Raw genomic sequence first — 24,593 nt, 5'->3', positions numbered from 1 at the left:
AAATAAAGTTTCTAGAAATGAGATTTTTTTCTCAAAGACAAGATGAAAACTTTTTCCTTGGTAGTTTTGAGAATGTCCTACACAGTGTCAAGAGAAAATAATTAAAATTGTAAATCATTTATGTCAACAGTGATTTTGCTGGTAGGCTCAGTTTTTTTTTTAATAGCTCCTCAATTTTGGACAAGCAGTTTAGTAGCTTTACTTAACATGGTATTAAGGTCTCAGGCTTTTCTTCATTTGCTTTGATTAATAACACTTTTTTTCGAAGGTGGGGGGGAATCTTTACACAAGGATCTGCCTTTTCATGAACATCCCAGAAAACAGATATAAAAAATTCAGGTTAAAGCATTATTTTCATCACAAACACCGTCATTATCTTGAATACATGTTTTCTGTACAGATAAATGGAAAACCAGCTAACCAGTTTTTCTCACTACTCTTTACCTTCTTTTGCGCACGCGCGCGCACACACACACACACACACACACACACACACACACACACACACACACACACATATATATATATATAATGCCATCAGGTCCAATTTGAGCTTCTAACTATCCTAAACCTATACCAATTTCCTTGCTGAGGAGGAAACGTAGTAATTTCTAAAGCTAGATAATAGTTTATTTTCCCTATTTTTCTGTATCTCTATTGGTAACTTAGTACTTGGACTTTGGCTGAAGGTAAGTTAAAGCCAGCGTAACTTACACTGCTTTCCAGCAACAGTTGTTCAGGTGGTTTACCTTATATGCAATTTGGCTTTTTTAAATCAGAAACGTGGACAAACACAATTGTAAAATAAAGTACGGACTTCCTGCTTCATCTGCAACTTTGTAGCCATAGATGAAACATTTTTCTGCATTCTTGATAATATTTGACTTTCCATTGTTTCTTTTTTTCTACACTCTTGTGTTAGAGTGGTTCAGGCAGATTTAGTTAATGGCTGATCACAAAAAATTAATGTTGAAATTGTCTGCATCTTCCATTTATTAATGTTGCCAGCACATACTCATTTTAACAAATTACATAAAAATTTAGTTCAGGCATCTCATTACTATTTTCAACCTCTACTATTCCATTAAGTCTCACTAAACACTCTATTATATGACCCCTGTCACTGAACATATCACAACAAGTTCCCCTTTAGAACCCTTGTACAGGTATGTGCCTGGCAATAATGGCACCAAAACAAATGAAAAGAATACAAAGGATCAATTGATAATTACTACCAGTTTTAACATTTTTAATAATCAAACTTTAAACACATTTTTAATTATGTTCTTATATGAAATTAGGTTTCCAGGATGTTTCTATTGAATAGTCAAGTACATAATTTAACCATCATGGAAAACATGGTCCCACATGTCCATACGTGTTAGAAAGTTTTGAACGAAAAATGTGAAAAACTATAATCAGAATGGATTGTTACAGAAATCATCCCAATATGATACACACATATTACAACCACCCAAAATGATTTTTCTCCACACAAATGGGCCTCATTTATGCATCCACTACTAAATGTTGAACCTTAACAGAACTGAATTAGATTGCAGAACCACGCCAATGTAATAAAAATATGCAATATCTCACGTATTGAAAACTACAGATGAACGTTTTGTTGTCCCATGTCTCAAAAACTGAAATGAACTGTCAGATACCCTAAGTCATGGCTCTCTATACTAAACTTTCTTTGTTGTTGTTATGGTCTTCAGTCCTGAGACTGGTTTGATGCAGCTCTCCATGCTACTCTATCCTGTGCAAGGTTCTTCATCTCCCAGTACCTACTGCAACCTACATCCTTCTGAATCTGCTTAGTGTATTCATCTCTTGGCCTCCCTCTACGATTTTTACTCTCCACGCTGCCCTCCAATACTAAATTGGTGATCCCTTGATGCCTCAGAACATGTCCTACCAACCGATCCCTTCTTCTGGTCAAGTTGTGCCACAAACTTCTCTTCTCCCCAATCCTATTGAATACTTCCTCATTAGTTATGTGATCTACCCATCTAATCTTCAGCATTCTTCTGTAGCACCACATTTCGAAAGCTTCTATTCTCTTCTTGTCCAGACTATTTATCGTCCATGTTTCACTTCCATACAAGGCTACACTCCATACAAATACTTTCAGAAACGACTTCCTGACACTTAAATCTATACTCGATGTTAACAAATTTCTCTTCTTCAGAAACGCTTTCCTTCCCATTGCCAGTCTACATTTTATATCCTCTCTACTTTGACCATCATCAGTTATTTTGCTCCCCAAATAGCAAAACTCCTTTACTACTTTAAGTGTCTCATTTCCTAATCTAATTCCCTCAGCATCACCCGACTTAATTCTACCACATTCCATTATCCTCGTTTTGCTTTTGTTGATGTTCATCTTATATACTGCTCTCAAGACACTGTCCATTCCATTCAACTGCTCTTCTAAGTCCTTTGCTGTCTCTGACAGAATTACAATGTCATCGGCAAACCTCAAAGTTTTTATTTCTTCTCCATGGATTTTAATACCTACTCCGAATTTTTCTTTTGTTTCCTTTACTGCTTGCTCAATATACAGATTGAATAACATCGGGGAGAGGCTACAACCCTGTCTTACTCCCTTCCCAACCACTGCTTCCCTTTCATGCCCCTCGACTCTTATAATTGCCTTCTGGTTTCTGTACAAATTGTAAATAGCCTTTCGCTCCCTGTATTTTACCCCTGCCACCTTTAGAATTTGAAAGAGAGTATTCCAGTCAACATTGTCAAAAGCTTTTTCTAAGTCTACAAATGCTAGAAATGTAGGTTTGCCTTTCCTTAATCTTTCTTCTAAGATAAGTCGTAAGGTCAGTATTGCCTCACGTGTTCCAGTATTTCTACGAAATCCAAACTGATATTCCCCGAGGTCAGCTTCTACTAGTTTTTCCATTCGTCTGTAAAGAATTCGTGTTAGCATTTTGCAGCTGTGGCTTATTAAACTGATTGTTCGGTAATTTTCACATCTGTCAACACCTGCTTTCTTTGGGATTGGAATTATTATATTCTTCTTGAAGTCTGAGGGTATTTCGCATGTTTCATACATCTTCCTCACCAGATGGTAGAGTTTTCTGAGGACTGGCTCTCCCAAGGCCGTCAGTAGTTCTAATTGAATGTTGTCTACTCCGGGGGCCTTGTTTCGACTCTGGTCCTTCAGTGCTCTGTCAAACTCTTCACGCAGTATCGTATCTCCCATTTCGTCTTCATCTACATCCTCTTCCATTTCCATAATATTGTCCTCAAGTACATTGCCCTTGTGTAGATCCTCTATATACTCCTTCCACCTTTCTGCTTTCCCTTCTTTGCTTAGAACTGGGTTTCCATCTGAGCTCTTGATGTTCATACAAGTGGTTCTCTTGTCTCCAAAGGTCTCTTTAATTTTCCTGTAGGCAGTATCTATCTTACCCCTAGTGAGATAAGCCTCTACATCCTTACATTTGTCCTCTAGCCATCCCTGCTTAGCCATTTTGCACTTCCAGTCGATCTCATTTTTGCCTGCTTCATTTATTGCATTTTTATATTTTCTCCTTTCATCAATTAAATTCAATATTTCTTGTGTTACCCAAGGATTTCTACTAGCCCTCGTCTTTTTACCTACTTGATCCTCTGCTGCCGTCACTACTCCATTCCTCAAAGCTACCCATTCTTTTTCTACTGTATTTCTTTCCCCCATTGCTGTCAATTGTTCCCTTATGCTCTCCCTGAAACTCTGTACAACCTCTGGTTCTTTCTGTTTATCCAGGTCCCATCTCCTTAAAATCCCACCTTTTTGCAGTTTCTTCAGTTTTAATCTACAGGACATAACCAATAGATCGTGGTCAGAGTCCACATCTGCCCCTGGAAATGTCTTACAATTTAAAACTTGGTTCCTAAATCTCTGTCTTACCATTGCATAATCTATCTGATACCTTTTAGTATCTCCAGGATTCTTCCATGTATACAACCTTCTTTCATGATTCTTAAACCAAGTGTTAGCTATGATTAAGTTGTGCTCTGTGCAAAATTCTACCAGGCGGCTTCCTCTTTCATTTCTTAGGCCCAATCCATATCCACCTACTACGTTTCTTTCTCTCCCTTTTCCTACACTCGAATTCCAGTCACCCATGACTATTAAATTTTCGTCTCCCTTCACTATCGGAATAATTTCTTTTATTTCATCATACATTTCTTCAATTTCTTCGTCATCTGCAGAGCTAGTTGGCATATAAACTTGTACTACTGTAGTAGGTGTGGGCTTTGTATCTATCTTGGCCACAATAATGTGTTCACTATGCTGTTTGTAGTAGCTTACCTGCATTCCTATTTTCCTGGTCATTATTAAACCTACTCCTGCATTACCCCTATTTGATTTTGTGTTTATAACCCTGTAGTCACCTAACCAGAAGTCTTGTTCCTCCTGCCACCGAACTTCACTAATTCCCACTATATCTAACTTTAACCTATCCATTTCCCTTTTTAAATTTTCTAACCTACCTGCCCGATTAAGGGATCTGACATTCCACGTTCCGAGACGTAGAACGCCAGTTTTCTTTCTCCTGATAATGACATCCTCTTGAGTAGTCCCCGTCCGGAGATCCAAATGGGGGACTCTTTTACCTCCGGAATATTTTACCCAAGAGGACGCCATCATCATTTAATCATACAGTAAAGCTGCATGCCCTCGGGAAAAATTACGGCCGTAGTTTCCCCTTGCTTTCAGCCGTTCGCAGTACCAGCACAACAAGGCCGTTTTGGTGCTGGTAACATGACACTATACATTCTGTCTACATGTAGTTTTACTGATTTCTCATGTGATCCCTCCTTTTTGTACAAGAGGCCACTTCACATATTCATGGAACTTGCACACACACATAAATGTGTTGTTGATTACAGACAAATAAATAAATTATGTTTTAAATGAAAGACAAGTCGCTGATAAAAGAAATGATTGGACTGAGTAAATTTTGCAGGACATTCCTAAAAATTAAATAGAAATGTTCTAGAATCTTTACAGAACAGTAAATATATGATGCAGAAATTATTGTGTCAGCAAAACCCACACTTCCTTGTTAGAAAAATATTGAATTTTGTGTCGTGAGAAAACAAAAATATACATTAGATATGAAATTTTTATAATGAAATGAATGCTAACTAGCACTACCATAGAATTAACGCAACTTACTTGAATTACCAACTTGCAGTAAAAGAAAAGTGAAATATATAAGAAATGGCAGTAGAAATGGTTGTTTTTGTTTTTTTTTTAATACTTTTATTCATATTGATAATTTAATAAAAATTGCGAGTACACTGCTCCAGAACCAAAATCAAATCCTGATTCTTCATTATGTCTATTCATGAGATACAGCTTTTACCTGCAAGCTAATTTGTGACATCTGTCACAAAGTATGGTAAAATAATGGACCTTTTACACTGAAGGAGCTGGCAAAATATTCATGTCAGAGGACTGCTTAATTTAAATTCAGACTATCAAGTTGTGTTATCTTTTAAAATAACAAGATAGAGATGTCTAGAAAAATACTTTCTGTTTATTGTAAAATAAAAGAAAGAATGACAGCATTCCCCACTTACTATGATAAGCATTACTTGTGTATTACCATCTTTTGCAGACTCTGTCATAACCTGGTACTATCATTTGTATAGCTCTGTGATGTGCACCTGTTCTGAAAGACAATGATCAGTGATTCAGTAGAAAAGCATGATTGAGTGGACTATGTGAGCTGTCAGTGTTCCTTTCATTCATTTGCATATAATATATTTCTGATTATGTCTGGAACATTCTGTGATAACAGGCCATTAAGAAGTTTGTTTTGTGGATTTCACCTTTTTTATTTGAGTGATCTACCTCATCATCTAAACATACTGTCACTTACAAGTTTTAATGTTGAATTATGGAAAATTGAATTATTACACATACCCCCCAGTCAGTAGATTTGCTATCAGAGAACTCTCAACACAACTGCCTTTTCAGCATTGCTGCTTTGTCATACAGCACATCTACCTGTTGCATGTGTATGACACTCTGGGAACAAGAGGTCAGTATTAGTTTGTTGTTTGAACTTGCCTGTTACCAATTATGTAGTTAGAGAGTGTGGACATATCTTTAAGTAAAATGAGACACTGTGTTCAGTAGGGGTTGGAGTTGAAAAATGAAATTGTGAAGTGCTATGGATTGGAGCATTTTTTCATATAATTTGAATGGTTTGTACTGTACATACTTACTTTTATTTGTTGCAGCACTGGTTGAAGCTGGCTATCATAGTACAAATCCTTACCACAATTCAATTCATGCAACAGATGTCACCCAAGCCATGCATTGTTTTCTGCAGGAGGAGAAGGTACTAAGAACTTCTGTATTATGTTTATATCTTAAGCTAAAATATATATCTCAGAACTGTTGAAAACTGTACTGTTCATTGCATTTAGCCACTTTGAAGATTTGACTTCAGTCTATGGGAAATGAGGTTGCAGTTTAAAGAGCTGTCATGCTACAACTTCTAATTAGTTACTTACGAAATTTCTATATATTCTCTCTCTCTCTCTCTCTCTCGCTCTCACTCTCTCTCTCTCTCATGTGTCTTAGAGCATGAAAGCTCTTTAAACCTCTTAAACCTCAACCTCGTTGCATATGTGCGCACTTCTTTGTTTCTTTAGTAAAATAATTAGTTATCATTTGCCTTAAAATGCTATCTGTCTTGATCTTTCAAACAAATGTAACTTTCCACAGAAAATGTCCCCAATGTGTACAAGAATCAAGTATGAATTAGGATACCATATATAGAAGTTTCTAAAATGAGTAATTGCTGATAAGAAATCATATTTACTATCAGAGACAGTGGCGGATGGAAGACAAGGAAGCTGAGACTGTGTTCAAAATGGTTCAAATGTCTCTGAGCACTATGGGACTTAACAGCTGTGGTCATCAGTCCCCTAGAACTTAGAACTATTTAAACCTAACTAACCGAAGGACATCACACACATCCATGCCCGAGGCAGGATTCGAACCTGCGACCGTAGCAGTTTTGCGGTTCCGGACTGCGCGCCTAGAACCGCGAGACCACCGCGGCCAGCAAGACTGTGTTACTACAAATCTTACGTACCTCTCAAAGAAATGTAACCATTGAGATCTTTGTACTCGTTGATTGTGTAATTTCATGCTCCATTATTAATAATGGAGAAAAACCACTAGGTAATTTGAATATGTATCAAACCACTAATTTTATAAATTGAGTTGTGGTCATCATTAGTTATTTTGTCTCTGAAACAACTCATTGGCCACATGTGTGGGTAGACAGAAGGGCATATCACTAAACTCTTCACCATTACTGATGGAAATGGATTAGTTTTAACAGCATTGCAAGGGACATGAAGTGGAAAGAAATTATGTGGGGTAAAAAGAAGTTCTGGAATTTGTATCCTGATTGATACTACAAATTCCAGAAAAAATTAAATTTATAAAACTGTAAAAATTACTGGAGACAGAATGGCTAACTTGCACTTACTTCCAGGAAATGAAACTCCTATTACTGTCAATAGAAACATGTAAAATAGAAAAAAGTACTCCAAGTTTCAGAACTATTTAATTTTTGTTCTTCAGCAAGCAAAGAGGGATTGGCCTGTGAATATTGGGAAGGAAGGGGAAGGGTGGGGAACGGGCAAAGTAGGCGGTGACTGATACTGTAGATCGAGAGAGTCATCCCTGTGAAGGACGAATTGCTGCAAGAATTGGCCAAGTACAAGTAGGATTCTCACTCTGCAGGCTCTGTACAAACTTGATTATGTATGTAGCTGTAGCATTGACTTATAAGCTTAAATATTTTACACTACCAAGGTACTGTAGACATTAGTATGTGACAAAAATTTCAGTTTAATATGTCTTCCCACTACTGAGAGAAAAAGGTATCTTAAAAGTCAGGCAGATGGACAGACAACAGAGTGATCCTATAAGAGTCCCGTTTTTGCCAAGTGAGGCATGGAACCTTAGAAATGAAGGAATTTTTGGAAGAAAAATGAATTAATCTTTTATCTAAGAGATGGAATAATGTTGTAGATGATTATCACTTCATTACACTAACTTTTGGAAGATTGTTAAATGTGTTGTCTCGTAAGTTACTGAAATGGTGGTTGAGCTACCTTATTTTATGGACTATAAGACATTGTGGGCTATAAGACACACTGTAATTTTCAATCAGGTTTTTAAAAAATAACATTTTTATCATTTTTATGTCCGCCTCCTGTAGCTGAGTGGTCAGCGTGACTGACTGTTTATTTATTTATTTATTTATTTATTCCATTTGATCTGATGGTACACAGTGTGTTACAGATGTTGGAAAATATCAGTTAATATTGTTAACACATATTAACATATAGTATCATAATGTATTATATGGCAAAGATTGGTTAAGTTTACTTCACTCCATTGTTCAATGTTTCCAGTTTAACATAACAGTAAGATTATTGTTCTAGGTATTCATTTATAGAGTAAAAACAGCGACACAACAAATATGACTTCATGGCTTTGCTAAATTTTATGTTGTATTCGATGGACTTAATACTATTGGGAAGATTGTTGAACAGTTTGGAGGCCCATGTGGAAAGCTCCCTTTTTACACAGTTGAGTGTTTGTATGTAAAACATGCAGATTTGAGTTTTCCTGTCCTTCCTAAGGGCCCAGGTTCGATTCAAGGCTGGGTCGGAGATCTTCTCCTCTCAGGGACTGGGTGTTGTGTTGTCCTAATCATCATCATTTCATCCCCATCGACGCGCAAGTCGCCGAAGTGGCGTCAAATCGAAAGCATTGCACCTGTCTAACGGTCTACCCAATGGGAGGCCCTAGTCACACGACATTTATTTTATTTATCATTTTTATTATTAGATTGTAAAGCCAGACGAAAAAAATTATTAGTTTATAAAACCTAACTGACATTTAAAATCCCTAAAAATCACCATCTTCTAGTTTTGGCCAGTTTGCATTCAGTCCTCTAATTGCACATTTAGCTTTCCTCAGTTATTTATTTATTTTTTCATTTCTTCCATACTAGCCCACCAATCCCAAATGGTTTCTTCTGTTCATGGAGGGCCGAGATGCCACTTGGCTGCTGTGTCTCCATGTTGTTCTGCATATTCTATTACTCTCAATTTATAGCCCACATCATATGAATCCTTTTTACTTTTTTCCATTATGAAAATAGTTACTAACAAACATTTTCTATTGTTACTGATAGCACACATCATTTTAAAATTCAAGTTCACTGGTGCTGTAGACTGCAGTTATATATCACAGGCTAGAAGTCTGGGTTTGTGATGATGGGGCTGGAGAGCGACAGTGTTAAAAAGTTTGTGAATCCCTGTAACTCATATTCATCACATTGGTGCACTGGTACTGCCAGTGTTGCCAGATAGGGATAGGTTTCCCACAGCATCGAATGTATGCCCATTTTAAGACTGGCAGGAAGTTTAAATCACACATTCGACTTTTTATAATAATTTTTAGTATAAGGTGCACCTGAATTTTGCAGTTTGCTGTACAAGGCAGAAAATTTAAAAATAAAAGTGAATTACTAAATATAATGAGGGATTTAAAGTGATAAGAGGGACATCATTCTATTTGCGGTTTCAAATAAAACTACATTAATTTTTGCTTCATAAAACTAGGTTTCTTATGTTCCCACACATAAAGTGCCTTGTGAAGTGTAAAAGTAGATGGAGTTCTGAGAAACCTACAGGAAAACCCACATACAATGTTTGAGTATCTGAGCATTTGGCTTTGCCAGAGGTCATGCCTAATAACTAAAAGGTATATGAAGGAAAAAATGAGAACGTAAATATGGTGGAGATATGTGCAAAGAAGAAAAAAATCAAAATTCCTGCACATAATTGTGGGAAACAATACAAATAAAATAAGACAGTAGAACCTGAAAAACTGTGAACAAAGGGTTGTCAGAAGAGGAAAGAAAATAAAATTACTCTCAGAGAGACACTTTCTATAGCAGGTAATGAAAAGAAGGTGGAAAATGAGATATAGGGAAAGTGAAGAAGCAACAGTGTAGACTGATGAGAGGTTGTTCCATAGCAAGATTGTTGTGGATGACCATTGGCATTTAAAAATGATTGGGAGCATTAGCCCAAGAATATAAGGAGATTAGTCACAAATTTTTTTTAAACTGAAGTCGACTGGACCATGGCTCTTCAAATACGATCTGCAAAGTACTAATGTTTCACTAATAGAATAACAGTTTGTCCATTTTTTAGCAACAAGATCCTCAGGGTCATTACCAGTGTTTTAAAATCATGGTTGTTAAGAGACAAATGGAATAGGTAGACAGACTTCAATGAAAGAGTTGTAGAATGTTCACCAGTAATGGCCAGGCTTTGACACTGAAGATGAAGGCATGCTGTAATTGGATAGTGCAATTTGTGACAGGATGAAGGTATATAGTGACCATGCATACGGGTTCAGCTGGCCACATCTTCCATGGTACGGCAGGGCAGAGGCAATGGGCACTGCCTTTCTTTGGCAGCTGCTAGCACTGGATGGCGGGCATTGGTAGCAGTGATGCTCCTATGACATCCAGGAAGTGTCCATGTCCTTATCTCAATGCAAAGTGCACCTCAAATGATCTCTTTACATTCTCCAGAGTTGTCTCCCAGAGCATGGTCACCCATCCAGTTGGTCAGCTCATATACCTCTCCTAGCCAACAAATTATTGTACAACATCCTTTGTTAAATATTTTGTATTGGCCACAACTCTTACAGTTGGAAGACCACATACAGCTGCTAAAGGAGGTATTTATAATAAGCATCCCCTCACATGGCGAACTACATGATGTCCCACATCCTGCAGACTGGTTTCCTTGTCATCTCCACCTTCATCTGGAAAGGTCTTCTTATCTCCAGTCTGACTATATGTGTTTGCGTCTGCACCGCTTCCACTCTTCTCAACAGTAAAAAGACGCAGGGTGTCATGATTTTTACACTCCTTCAGTGTTTGCATGTCCATGACTATAACTGAAGACGCAGGAATATGTGGCAATAATTGTTGTGTAAACCACCTTTTGAAGACTCTGTGCGTCATTTCACAGTTCTAATCTTCAGAATTCTTCACCTTTTACGCCTTAAAAGTCAGCTTACCCTGGGGAATAAGGCCAGTATCTGCTGATCTAACATGAAGCACTATAATTCTGCTACCCTTACCAACAGGAACTTTTGATCCACCACACCCATTGCTCATTTTCCAGCACATAGCCCTTGCGTAGTTCTGATTAACGGAAGTTTAATCTAAGTAATAAATTCAAGATGTGCCAGCTTTTCTGATCTCCTGTGTTGTTCTCAAAAATACAGTCCTCTTAGCTACAATATCACTTCATTCCATTAATAATATCCTACTGTCATTCGTTTTCCAATACCTGAACCCCATGTCTTTCAGTATCCTCAACATGGTCCATTTGTTTCCATTAAAATTTTCAGCTTCTTTCATACGTGAAACTAGTTTCTCTGCTGTTGGATACTCGCCTTCAGCATACATGCTGAACACTATGCGACGCAAAACGTTTTTCGCAGAATCATCTAGCTCACCCACTTCTTTTTTGCGGTTGTGTTGTTTCCCTGGTGATTTAGAAACAGCTGAGGTGGAGGCTTGCATAGACATCTTAGCTTCACTGGGTATTCTCTGAACAGTCCTCAAACCAACACAACAGGCTTCAGCTGTCTGCTCCTGGCATTTGGCAACGGCGCGACCCACGCCTTGTGCCGGCGTGGATTCAGCGGAAGATTCTCTGTTAAAGTATTGGTACACATGGAACACTATTCCTCTTGTCTGTTTGTGTAGCACTTGGTGTGATTGCGTACCACCACTCATAATGAACACTATGAAGGCAGTCGGCACTCGGCATGGAACACTATGACTGAAATAAAAAGTTAGAACTTCCAAACACAGCACGACCCACACAGAACAAAGACAAGAATGTCACTGGCACGCGATTGCCTTTGAGTCACATGGTACACTTCTGCATGCTTCTGTGCATCCAACCCTCACCCGCCTTCGTAGCTGCTCTCGACTCTAGTCTTGTATAAATTCTTCTGTGCTCTGTCCTGGCAGACGTAATAGGCCAACTGTTATGTTTCTTAGGGAAACATGCACAAAATAGAATGATATGTACACAGTAAGTTTCTGATAAACATTGACAGTATCAAGGCATTTTTAAGAGGTTTACTGTCTCAAGTTATATGAGCCCTATGTTCATTTTACGACATGTAATAGGCCTGCTCCACAAGACCTCTTTTGAGCCAACCAAGAGAAACCCTTTAGGTTTGATGTCAATACGCAGTTAGGCATGAAGCTCAGTGCCATGTCAAGCTGCGTTACATTACCTTGTAACACTCTGTAGATTGAAGGTAATGGCTGATATTATTTTAGGAGACTGGCTGGCATTTGGGAAAAAAGCCATTGCTGCATTAATGTTAGGGGTAGTCATTGATATAGTCTGTAAATAGCCATGTTATGCAAGGGTTGATTAATGACAGTAATAATAATAATAATAATAATAATAATAATAATAGTAATAAACTTAACCAGACATAACATCTGAGAAAGGAAAGAAATAATAATAATAATAATAATAATTATGCAGCATAGAAAAGTGGTATTACTGATAATGGAGTTCATCCTTTGACTAACAAGTGTATCAATCTACGCTTAAAAAGATTTTTGTGAGGGGTACTTCATGTTATTTAACGACCAGTTACGGTTGCTGTTTTAATGTTTTCACATAAAATATTCATCAATTACAAAAACTAAAAATTCATATCTATCAGGGATGTTTCAGCAGTAAACAGTGATTCAGTTTTTATGTCCACTCCAGATTAGTTAAAATTTAACAAGAGCTTCATTACAACAGTCTTGTCCTTATCCATTGTAAGTATATTCATGATTAGATATTCTGTGATCAGGTCAAAGTTCTCTTTATTATTTTGCAATGCTACGAGGGTTGTTCAATAAGTAACGTGTTTTCTCAGAAGATATTTGTTGCTAAGTGTCAGAATTTGGTGACAATATACATCAACATGTCTTGTATCCTATTTTTCTACGTACTCTCCATCTAATTCTATGGCCGTATGTCAATGTTGTGGAAGAGCATGTATTCCCTGTTGGTAAATGTTCTTGTCCTTTAGGCATAGCCACATTTTCACTGCATGACTGACACTCTTGTCATCTTCAAAGTGTGTTCCACATAGATAATCTTTAAGCGGCCCAAAGAGATGGGAGTCTGAGGGTGCCAGGTCTGGACTGTAGGGTGGATGAGGCAATGGTGTCCAACCCAATTTGGCGATATGTTCCCGGGTTCTCAGACTTGTGTGTGGACATGTGTTATCATGTTGAAGCAAGACTTCTACTGGATTTTTGTTCAATTGAACACATTGGAAATGGTTCTTGAGTTTATTCAGAGTCTTCATGTATGCCTCTGAATTGATGGTTGACCCTCTTGGCATTACATCCATGAGAACAACGCCATCAGTTTCCCAGAGGACTGTCACCATGGCTTTTCCGGTAGAGGGAGTTGTCTTGAATTTCTTCTTTTGTGGTGAATGAGGTTGTTGCGACTCCATGGACTGCCGTTTTGTTTCCGGTGTAAAGTGATGCACCCAGGTTTCATCCCCTGTAACAGTCTCTGACAGAAAGGCCTCTCCATAATTCTCAAAATGCTCTGACAGTTCAGATGAAATGGCCTTTCTTTGAATCTTGTGGTCCACTGTGAGCATTCGTGGAACCAATCGTGAGCCCTTTTTAGATATCCAAGAGCCTCCATCATTGCAGATGCACTTCCAATTATGACCGACAACTGTAGAGCCAGTTGTCGAGTTGTGATGTGCTGGTCAGCTCAAGTAATGATGTTCGCATGTTTCAGCATGTCTGGAGTGTGGCTGTGACAGGACATCCTGAGCATTGCCGTTCAGGGAGCACTGTTTCTACATTTCCTGAGGCTATAACTTTCTTTACCACTCCAAATTGAGCTGTTTCTGTGATGTTAATGGCAGCCTACATGAAGCATGGTAATTTTATAGTCCAACTGCTGCTATTCTTTGACCTGTGGTGTGGGATGACACAAAATGTTGTAGGGTGTCCATTACCTTTTTTTGGATGACAGGTGCAGATGTGAAGGGGTGCTTGATAAACAATATGGCAATACTCCATTGTGGTGGTTAGATGTTGTCAACTGGAACATTGACAATTAGTGTGCCTGGCCTGACATTCCCATTCCACTGTCTTACCTGAATGCCCCGCAAATTCAGATATTGAGTGATTCAACCAGTCAGCCAAATGAAGACGCACTGTGAGGCTGTTCTCAAACTCTGTCAGGTGCTGATAGTGCCATCTTAAGTAAGTATGCAGCATTTCCATGTCCTTCACAGTGATAAATCAATATCTGACAGTGTTCATACTCCTTATATGCCCTACCAGGCCTGGTAACAACATGAAACATGAACAACTCTAATTCATTCTGGAGACTATTCTACTTGTCTGAGAGAATTGCAACTCTGATCATTGACGTACATGCTAATGCTGTGTTTATGTACAAAGTTACATTGTCACCTGACCATGTCTTCTGGGTGCTTCATTTTTTGTTGCACAGTGTATATAAATACCTACTGTATGGAGCAGTACATTAAATCAGGCAAGGCAACCACTCACCTATAGCAGATTGAAGTGTGGAGCACAGAAACACTTACCAAGAAACAGCTTTCATAGTAGCTTTAGAGCACAAGCACTTTTCCAAGCACGCACACACACACACACACACACACACACACACACACACACACACACACACACACACACAGAGAGAGAGAGAGAGAGAGAGAGAGAGAGAGAGAGAGAGAGTGAGTGTCAGTCAGTCTCATGGCCATAGCGAAGCGAGACTGATTGCAGTCTCACAATCCCTGTAGTCTAAACCTCTCTTACCTGTTCCCACTGTCTCACATTACATTCACACTTCTCTCTTCTGTCCACACCATTACTTCACTTTCAGATTGTGCACTGCCCCCTTTCCCTTCTCTCACCCCTCCCTTTCTCCTTCATCTTGACCTTTCTCTCTTTACCCCCTTCCTCCCCCCACCTCTCTTCCTCTTCCTACTCCCCCCTCTCTCGCTCTCCTCTTCTCCCTTCATCTCTTTTTGCTCTACCCTCTTTACTCTTTCTGCCTTTTTCTATAGCCAGAGCATCATCTGTCTGAAGACCTGCCTCTTTCCTGCTACCCCATCCTTGCGCGCTTCTGTCTCCTCCCCACCACCATCAGCTCAGGCAACTGCTTTCAATAATCGGATATCAATAATCAGCGACCACAAGAGTCTGCATTTGTGTGCCTGTGTGGTTTTGTGTGTATTGAGCTTTTGCTGGAGAAATAGCTAGTGTCCGAAAGCTAGTGTCAATGCTGTTTTCTGTTATGTGTTTCTGTGCTCCACACATTGATCTGCTGCAGGTGAGTGGTTGCATTTCTCTTATTTTATTTAATATTTTGTTCCACATCCTAGAAGCATAAAACTTTCATTTATATTTTTCTCTTTCAGTTTTTTCTATAATGTTAGCACCATCACCCCAATGAACTTTCGGCCTATGAAAAACTGTTGATATTGTGTGTGCAGCATAAGGCAAATACAGTTTTAAACATTATCAGCCATTTATCAGTGAGCATGTCAGTTCAAAACTGGTAACAGCGCCATTGGCAGCTGGTGGTCACTGTCGTTGGTGGGTCATAGATAAAAAGTTAAACTTTATGACTGAATTGTTTTGAATTGTGTGTTATATATCCTTCATTTATGTTGTGCTGCATGAAGAACACTAGAAAAATAGTATATATGCTAATAATACAGTTACATATACAGACATAATCCATGAAATACTGTAGCTAATAATAAAGTACATACAGAAGTGCACTCAAGGATTTTTTTTTTTTTTTTTTTTTCCTTTTACGAGTACAGTATTGCAGTTAGTTAATGTGCAACTAACCGCTTGTTTGTAGCTTCTCTTCCATGCTTAATGACTTACAGGGTATTTTTAGCAAACAGTGTACTTTATTCATTTTAAAATCACTGGAATAATATTAAGTTTAAATCACTTAGCTCCAGAATATGGAAAATTCAAGCTGTGGTCAGAACTGTACCAAGGCCACAGTGAGATAGGCCCCTGCTGAGGACACAAGCATAGACGGGACACAAAAACTACCTCACGGGGGGGGGGGGGGGGGGGGGGGGGGAAAGATAGTGGGATGATGTAAGAATTAACTGGGAAAGGCACATGAATTCTCTTGCCCCTCGTGTTCCTATCTTCTGCATGAGAGTAGTAGTCTTTACTTCGGCACAAAACTGAAAATGCACACTGTTGTCGCAGTGTCATTCCATCGAAGTGGCACGTAATGAAATGACTACTGCAGAACATGACTCACTTGGATTATGTGTTAAGTGTGTGCTTCCTTCATATAGCTGCTGCCTACTATCTTGTGTTCAACAATGGAGGTTTTGCTGCTGCTTCTCTATAGTATTTTAGGACCTCATAGGTTGGCCACCGGATCATGAAGTAAATAATATGCTGTTTAACCAGAGGCTTCATAATTTTGCCAGTTTCTGCTAATCGAGGACTGAAGTGAAACTGTTTTAGCTAGATTGCTTCAAAATATTTGACAGAATAAGAAGTGAAATGGGAACAAACATTTCTTTTAAAAACCATTTCATCTCACTTTAATTTCCTGTCAGAAAAGTGTTAAATGAGAGCTCTATATCTTATTTTGAAAAATATGTAGCGTATTTTGGTGCCATATATAACAGAAACATCGATACAACATAGCTAATTAACAAAATAGCTGTTGTCTGATTCCAGTAGGAAGAGGTGATCAAGAGCACTGACACAGATTCCAATTTGGATGTTTTTAATTATTATTATTATTGTTTTTATTTTTTGAAGTATGGGTTATCAGAAGCTCATCCAAACACTGAAATAGCTTTGAAGATATTCACGCCAATTTCGACACAGTTTCAGCAAATGAAAGGTGATAAGTAGAGACCAGATTATGTGTATAATAAAAATCTTAAAATATGCAGGCAAATATGGATGAAAAGTATCGAAATATGCAAGATCAAATAATAAAAAGAACATGGTAGTTACTGTGTTCATTATATCTCAGTCAAACCTGTGCGTATCAATTATGAGGAAGAGCACCGACCACATGAAAAATCAGTACATTTAGAATGCTGGATTCATTTTCTGAATACTTTGTGGTAGAGCTTAGGAAGGGGTCTTTCGGAGATTATTTTCTAAAAATTTGCAAAATGGGGATGCGTACCATGTTTCAAGAATTGCTCGTTCTTTGCTATTGTTGTCGGTAACAAGTGGATGTGATGCAGGTGGTCACAGTGAAACAGTCAATATGTACAGAACCAACTTTGAGAAACTCTGTAATATTTTATTTCAGAAAACAACATACAATCATGAATTTTTTTGAACAGCATTAACTTTAAATTAATACTATTCAACCAAAACATCATTTACAATTTATTTTACATTTTCTACTATTGTACACATAAACTACCAAGTTCTGTTCCAAATGTCTGGTAGTAAGATTATGTCTTCGATCATTCGAAACATTTTTATAAGCAGAAAAGGACCATTCTACATCAACTGAGGTAACTGGGCAGTATTTGAATTTGGATGCTACATTGGCACTTATTGTTTCTGGTAAAAGTTTACCTGTCCTATTAACAAAACTATCAATTTGGCACAAGGGTTTGAAGCCTGAGTTATTGTTTAAAATCTTTCCAAACTCTTCTCTAAGTTTTCTTGGGAATACCTCTGGCGATGAGGAGTTCATTAGAACAATTTTATTCATTATCTGCATAGTTTCATTCAACGCCAAATATTGTCTTTCAAGCTTTTTAATACGTGCAGGTAGATGGGAAAAATGAGTGCTAATCACAGCAATGTCTTTTTTAATACAGGAATCATTAAAAGTGTCCTTGCACTGCAAACTGCCGAAGCCTCTGCACTATCGAAGTCGTTTAATGCCCCTCTAATGGCCTCAAAATGTTTATTGTAAAACAACACAGTTTTGACCCACGTACCCCAACGAGTTGCCACTGGTTTGGGAGGTAAAGGCACATTTGATAGTTTTTCTTTGTAGGTCTTGATGTGAGGAGCCTTTAGAAACACTGTCTTTGTGGGTGAAATCATTTTATTTACATTCACAAACGTGGAACATACTTCTACAGCAAGGCGATATAATCCATGAGCAAAGCATGTCACATGAATCAAATTGGGATAAAATACTCGGAGGGAGCAGCATCTGAAATAAACACAAACACCGTTTCATCTGCAGAAGATTCTGGAAATATTTTTCTAATACCTTCATTCACAAATCTGGTGATCGTAGAATGGTTTACTTTTTCGAGTTCTTTGCAGGCCGCTAAATAGGAAGAAGGAGGCTCTTCTTTCAAAGCACCAACAATTAAATCTGCAGTGTAACAGCCACAGGTGTCTGTAGCAACTGAAATCCAGATAGTGCTGTCCTTGAGTTCATTGTGTATTTCTTCCAGAACATTTACATAAATTGTCAGTATGTAATTTTTTTGCAATGTTGAGTCATCTGGTACATTTTGATTTAAGCAGTATTTGAGCAGGAAGCATTTGAGGATACGGTTTGTAAGTTTGTGTAGAGGAATATTGCTTGCAGCGAATGCTTCATGTAGATCCATGTTACGCTGCCTTTTTTGGTTACCTTAGGATAAATCCCTGCTACTGCAATTTGCTTTTGTCAGAAGTTGTTGTCATGGTGCTTTCTTCTGCCTTCCTGTGATATGAAGGTTTGCCTTGACATGCTGGTTTATTTGAAACTTTTTTTTTTTTTGCGTGAAACGTTTTTATTGCAAACTCAACAATATAAAACAATTCCATCATATGTAAATGTTCCAGGATGGTCAGCTATCCACAAAACAATGTTTCTTTTTTTGGGTGGCATCGTGCTCAACGCGTTACACACTACACATCGTAAACATATTCAACTGTGTACAAGTAAATAGACAGCTAAACTGAAACAATAGACATGCAGCTAAAAACTTGTGTAGTTTAGTTTAATTGTTGCTGACGCCTGTGGTATGACAGTAGGGGATTAACGAGGGGTGCGGCCGCAGGAGCATTGACTCTCTCTGCCTGTTCCTGTTCCTCTTCTGTAATGATTTTGCTAGGCAGTGGCCTCTTGGTTGGTGAATGCGCACAGTACTAGGTCGTGGTCAATCTGTGAGACATCAAAACTAGATCAAGCTAGAGACTGCCCAGCTAAATTTTTAAAATATTGTAAGCACAGAGCAAAAATATGCATCATTACTAGTTTTTAGTTAAACTATGCGAGAACTGGTGAAAAGCAGCCAAAAATGCAAATGCATATGAAACATGCAAATGCACCTAATCTGGTCTCTAGTGATGGAAATGCCATGTGACTAGGGCCTTCCGTCAGTGAGACCGTTCGCCTGGTGCAACTCTTTCAAGTTGATGCCACTTCAGTGACTTCGTGTCAATAGGGATGAAATGATGATGATAAGGGCAACGGAACACCCAGTCCCTGAGCAGAGAAAATCTCCGATCCAGCTGGGAATCGAACAAAGGCCATTAGGTATGACATTCTGTCGCGCTGACCACTCACCTACCAGGGGCGGACATCTCTAGTGATAATTAACTACTTAAGGTCGAGTATAGGTGAAGCAGAAAGTCAAATTCCGCTGTCTTGTCGACATAATGACACACTTGCTAAATTTGGCTTCAGTGACATCATCATTGAGTGTGCTGTGCTCCAGGCAAGGAAATGGAAAGTAATATTGTAACAGGAACATGATTCCTGGAAAGGAATGTGTTCTCACCACTTAATTACAGCCCCAATACTTTCATTTTCTGTTAATGATTCATACACTGTTCAAAATTTAACCAGAACAAATGAAATTTGTCCTTATACATCATGATAAAATGAATACACAGTAACTGGCACAACAGTAAGACTTTCAGGTCTGTAGAAAGTTTGTACAATTCATAATTTATTTACTACACTGATGCATTTAATTTGTGGTGTGCAATATTTTTCATCATTATAGCTTATTTATATTTTTGCAATAATGCTTCATTTTTGTTAAATGCACCTTAAAAAATAGAACATTTCCCTAGGAAAAATTGCAGGAAGGTAATGTTTCATGGGGTAGGGGTTGACGGAGGCAGCTGAAGCATTTCTGTCAGAGTGTGCAGAATCACATTGATGTGGCTCTACAGCCCCAAGCTGGTTGGCCCCAAATGTTGTGTATATATGGGGACAGGTGGATAGGGAGAGGAGAGAGACAGAGTGTTCATGGGAGTGTGGGAAAATGGGGCTGTGTATGAGATGGTCCATCCAGTGGGTCCGCCTGAGGTGCCCATAAGTGTCTGTCTGCAGGGAGCAGTGGAAGCTAGGTCTAATTACATATGGTCTCTGTCACTCATATGACACCAAAATTATATGATTCTCAAACTGTCTTACACAGTACTGAAAAAATATACAGATTACAATTATATTACAAAATTTCTGGTGGGGCAGGCCCTAAGAACTAGCCGTCCATGAAAAACGATATCTACATTTAATATAACAATAGCTGGTTGTTGTTTTCACTTTTTTGTATGGATTAACCTGTTATAGAAAAATGTTTAGAAACCCCCAACCCCTCCCTGTCTGCTCCATTACACACCCACCAGTTATTCACCCTAATGCCCTTCATTAATACTTTGACAGAAATATTGTCTAGTTCAGCTATTTTTATAGAACTACGCTGCTCTTATTAAGCAACATATGCCTATTGAAGATTAGTCTTTTCTGCTGAATTCAATTTACTATTGACATACAACATTTTTACACAGGCTTCAGAAGGTCATACAACATTTTTATAACACAGACTTCAGAAGGTTTCTACAACAAGCACTCACTCATTCACTCACAGCAGTCACTTGTGATGATCTTTCCAGGGAATACAGAATGCTTTCACTTTTCATTTACCTTGCAATTATTTGCAGCATCACTGTAGTAGTATTTGTACTCAAAATGAGTAGCATTCTGCTCAGAAATTCAACTGGGGCTTTAAGGATAATGTGGCATGAAGGGCATGCCACCTAGAAATTTGTACGTCATAAGAGTAGCTCATAAGAGAATGTGCTTTATTTTTCTAAAACTTTGAGGAATGTAATCAGGCAGTCATATTCTACATAACTGATATTTTAACAGCATGGTCTGCCACTATCTCAAGACAAACTATGACTGAAGCTGACTGTGAGATCTATATTCACAGCAGCATAACTGTGAATTATTATTCTGAAGATACCAGTGTAGAAGTTAAACTCACAGTTGACTAGAGTTGTGTTTGTTGTTTTAGCTATGGTTGCTGGCTGAGATTATACAAAGTCTACACCCAGCTTTAATTTTAATAAAGTGAACAAAGGGCCTTATACATAATTAAAGAGAAACCTTTGTTTTTTTGTAAAGTACATGTTGCATTGATGTATATTGGCTGCCTCTTTCTAAATATTGTCCCAATATTTCTCAGTAAAGGTAAAAACCCAAGTGGTTGAATAAACTGTGTGATGAGTGAAACTGGATTAGCAGACTAAGAGTAGATGGATGAGGATGAGCAGCAACAATCCAGCACTTAATCCAGCTGCTAAAGAGTGTGGGTGTGTGCACGCATGTTCACAAGCACACGTGTGTGTGTCAGAGAGAGAGAGAGAGAGAGAGAGAGAGAGAGAGAGAGAGAGAACATATCTACATAGTGTTATAATGCTAGCTGAGGCATTATCTTTAGGGCAATGACCAAAAGTGCCTGAACATTCTGATGGAATTGCTGATTCTTTGCCAGAGCACTGCCTGAAGTGTCGATTCTAGTATATCCAATCAGTTGTGTTACTTCCTCCTGATGAGCACAGTGAGGCCACATGCTGCAGAATGCTGTCTGGAACTTAAAAACAGCATTAGCATTGTAATATGACAAGTGATTCTGAAAATTTTGGGGAGATGAGTATTGTTTAATGTCTGAAGTTCCAGATGGTGGGGACACTATGGTGACATTCCATTGTGACTGAGGTTCATTGTCCTTTAAATTTGAGAAGAATGGCTGAATGGGGAGTCAGATTTAGATTTTAGAGTGTACAGGATAGCTACTGTCATATGTAAGGTTTTCTGGTGTCTGCTGTGTATGGGATGAGCTCCACTTACTCAAGTAAGTTGAATTGCAGCAGTATTATTTGATTATGATGCTGGATAATCATACCTAATGGTGCCTGGACATCCACTGAATGGGGCTCATGCATCACGATGATGGTTCCTGCAAATGGACTCATGATATTAACTTAAGTATCTGGTACATATTTTAAATTGTATTCATGTATCATCCTACATTTTAAATTAGAGAGTCTGAGTGCTTTGTTTTTAAGTGGTGTTAGCCATGAGGTGAAGTTCTATCTAGCTGCTACCTGGTAGTAGGTGAAAAATTTGCATTCCTGTGCTAGGTGCTCAATGTTGTCATTGATACTGGACCACTAACAATAGTGAGTAGTCAGCTACTCTGTCCATATTATACCTCATTTGACTCACATAAGTTGACTGAAATAATACCTAACTGTACCAACAGATGGTGTTACTGGTAAAATACAGGGTGACGACTGGATCAGTTGCCTGTCACATTAAAGCCAAAACCTACCCAAAATGCATGAATGCAAGGACTGTCTGCAACACTAAGGCATGGCTGCTTCAGTCATTCTGTGATATCTCGTACCCTGTCAGAGCTGGGTGAGCCTAATGAAACACACTGTACTGAAGACTGTATCAGTATAAAAGTCACTTAATGTATACATGGTGGCAGAACCTCCTCTTCATTCTGGGAGAAAGTGCATTAATTTATGGACAGCATTTCTGAAATGAATAGTCAATTCTTTCTGACTGCCTATGGGAGGGGAGTACTCTGATGCCACCGGCCGGTGTGGCCAAGCGGTTCTAGGCGCTTCAGACTAGAACGGCGCGACTGCTACGGTCGCATGTTCGAATCCTGGCTCGGGCATGGATGTATGTGATGTCCTTAGGTTAGTTAGGTTTAAGTAGTTCTAAGTTCTAGAGGACTGATGACCTCAGATGTTAAGTGCCATAGTGTTCAGAGCCATTTGAACTCTGGTGCCATTTTGTGATAGTTCTTTGGTAACCACGATGGCTTCCCTGGTGTGGAAAGAACAAAGCTAGGAGCCGACATGAATCCCACCTATGTACTGTTTTGCATGTGGTACAATAAATGAAATGGGTGTCATTTTGATGGAGTTGGTGGAGGAACAAATATAGCTGCAATAAGCAGAATAAACTTAATGCAATAGATAATCTTCAGTGATTTTTTTTAGTCTGGTGATGAGATACAATTGGATGGCTGCTTGTGATGTCCCAGATGAGTACTAGCTGAAAAAATAGATTAAGAAACACCACTTTGGACTGGCTTTTTGAGAGATGTATGAAACAGTTGTTCAGTGTTTGCCATTTGGTCTTCTTTTATGACCCTATAGTGGTTATGTTGTCTAAATAGTTCAAAAACATCGAATGTGGTACATTATTTGTTCCAGGAACCTGTGAAACATTGATAAAGAACTGAAAATTCCTAGGAGATGCCACAGGCATTGATACAAGACTGGATAGCTGTATACTGTTCGGAAGCTTCACCCAATTGCTATTAAGATGGAAGCTACAGAGTGGCTTCTGCCTGATCTGTATTCAAAAGACATTGTCCTCAAGAAAATTTAGTCAGAAGCTTTTCAGATGAGTGAAATCAATACTTTGTGTTGGGCATTAATTAGCATTAAAGTGCCCATAAGTCTGAGTTATTCCATCCTGCTTTTTAATCAGAACATGGAGGTTCTCCGTTGACTAGAATTTATCTGTGTTGATACAAGTAGATTCTAGAGATGATGAAACTGTAAATTTATGGGGTCCCTTGACGCAAAACAGAATGAGCATTCCACTGGTGGAATTTGGCTCTACACCTGACTTCAACACAGTTTAAGCTTGAAAACATTTCAGACAGCTCAGGCTATATGTAAAGCTGTTGGAGATGAACTGTGTTGTCTATGGCATGATATGTCTGTATTTGCCATAGAATACCTAAATTTTTTTTATGTATAATCAAGCATGAAAGGGGAATTGCTTGTTCTGTAGTTGTTACTACGTAGCGTTGTGACTTACATTTTATATTGTTTGAGATGTGTTGTTTATGATACAAACACTGTAATTCACATGCTACAATTAAAAATAGCTCTACATTCAAAATTACAGTTATGACAATTGGAAATAACATTAATAGTCAGAGGAGAAAACATCCTTAGAAAATATTATGTGAACCAAACACAAGAAAAGATAATAACGAATATGGTTTGCTAAGACATTGTTCACCATTTGCCAAATGTCAGTCTTTACTTTTGTGTTATGCTTTTATATATACCTTTAATTTAGTAAATTTCAAGAAAGTTTATGCTTAAAATGAAAATGGACAA

General features: G+C 38.3%; 1 protein-coding gene across 4 annotated transcripts in view; it reads left to right on the top strand.

The window, feature by feature from the left end:
• The window catches only part of LOC124796435 (cAMP-specific 3',5'-cyclic phosphodiesterase 4A-like), a 323,597-nt gene that overhangs the window by 69,743 nt on the left and 229,261 nt on the right, over positions 1 to 24,593 (top strand). For all 4 annotated transcript variants that reach the window (XM_047260627.1, XM_047260626.1, XM_047260625.1 and 1 more), the window contains exon 4: positions 6,262 to 6,362. In XM_047260627.1, the coding sequence (XP_047116583.1) occupies positions 6,262 to 6,362 (101 nt within the window). The remainder of the gene's footprint in view (positions 1 to 6,261; positions 6,363 to 24,593) is intronic.

The sequence above is a fragment of the Schistocerca piceifrons genome, chromosome 4 (genome assembly GCF_021461385.2).
Source record: "Schistocerca piceifrons isolate TAMUIC-IGC-003096 chromosome 4, iqSchPice1.1, whole genome shotgun sequence".
Taxonomy (NCBI): domain Eukaryota; kingdom Metazoa; phylum Arthropoda; class Insecta; order Orthoptera; family Acrididae; genus Schistocerca; species Schistocerca piceifrons.
Note: the sequence above shows the minus strand (reverse complement) of the source record. Positions and strands in the feature narration are given on the sequence as shown.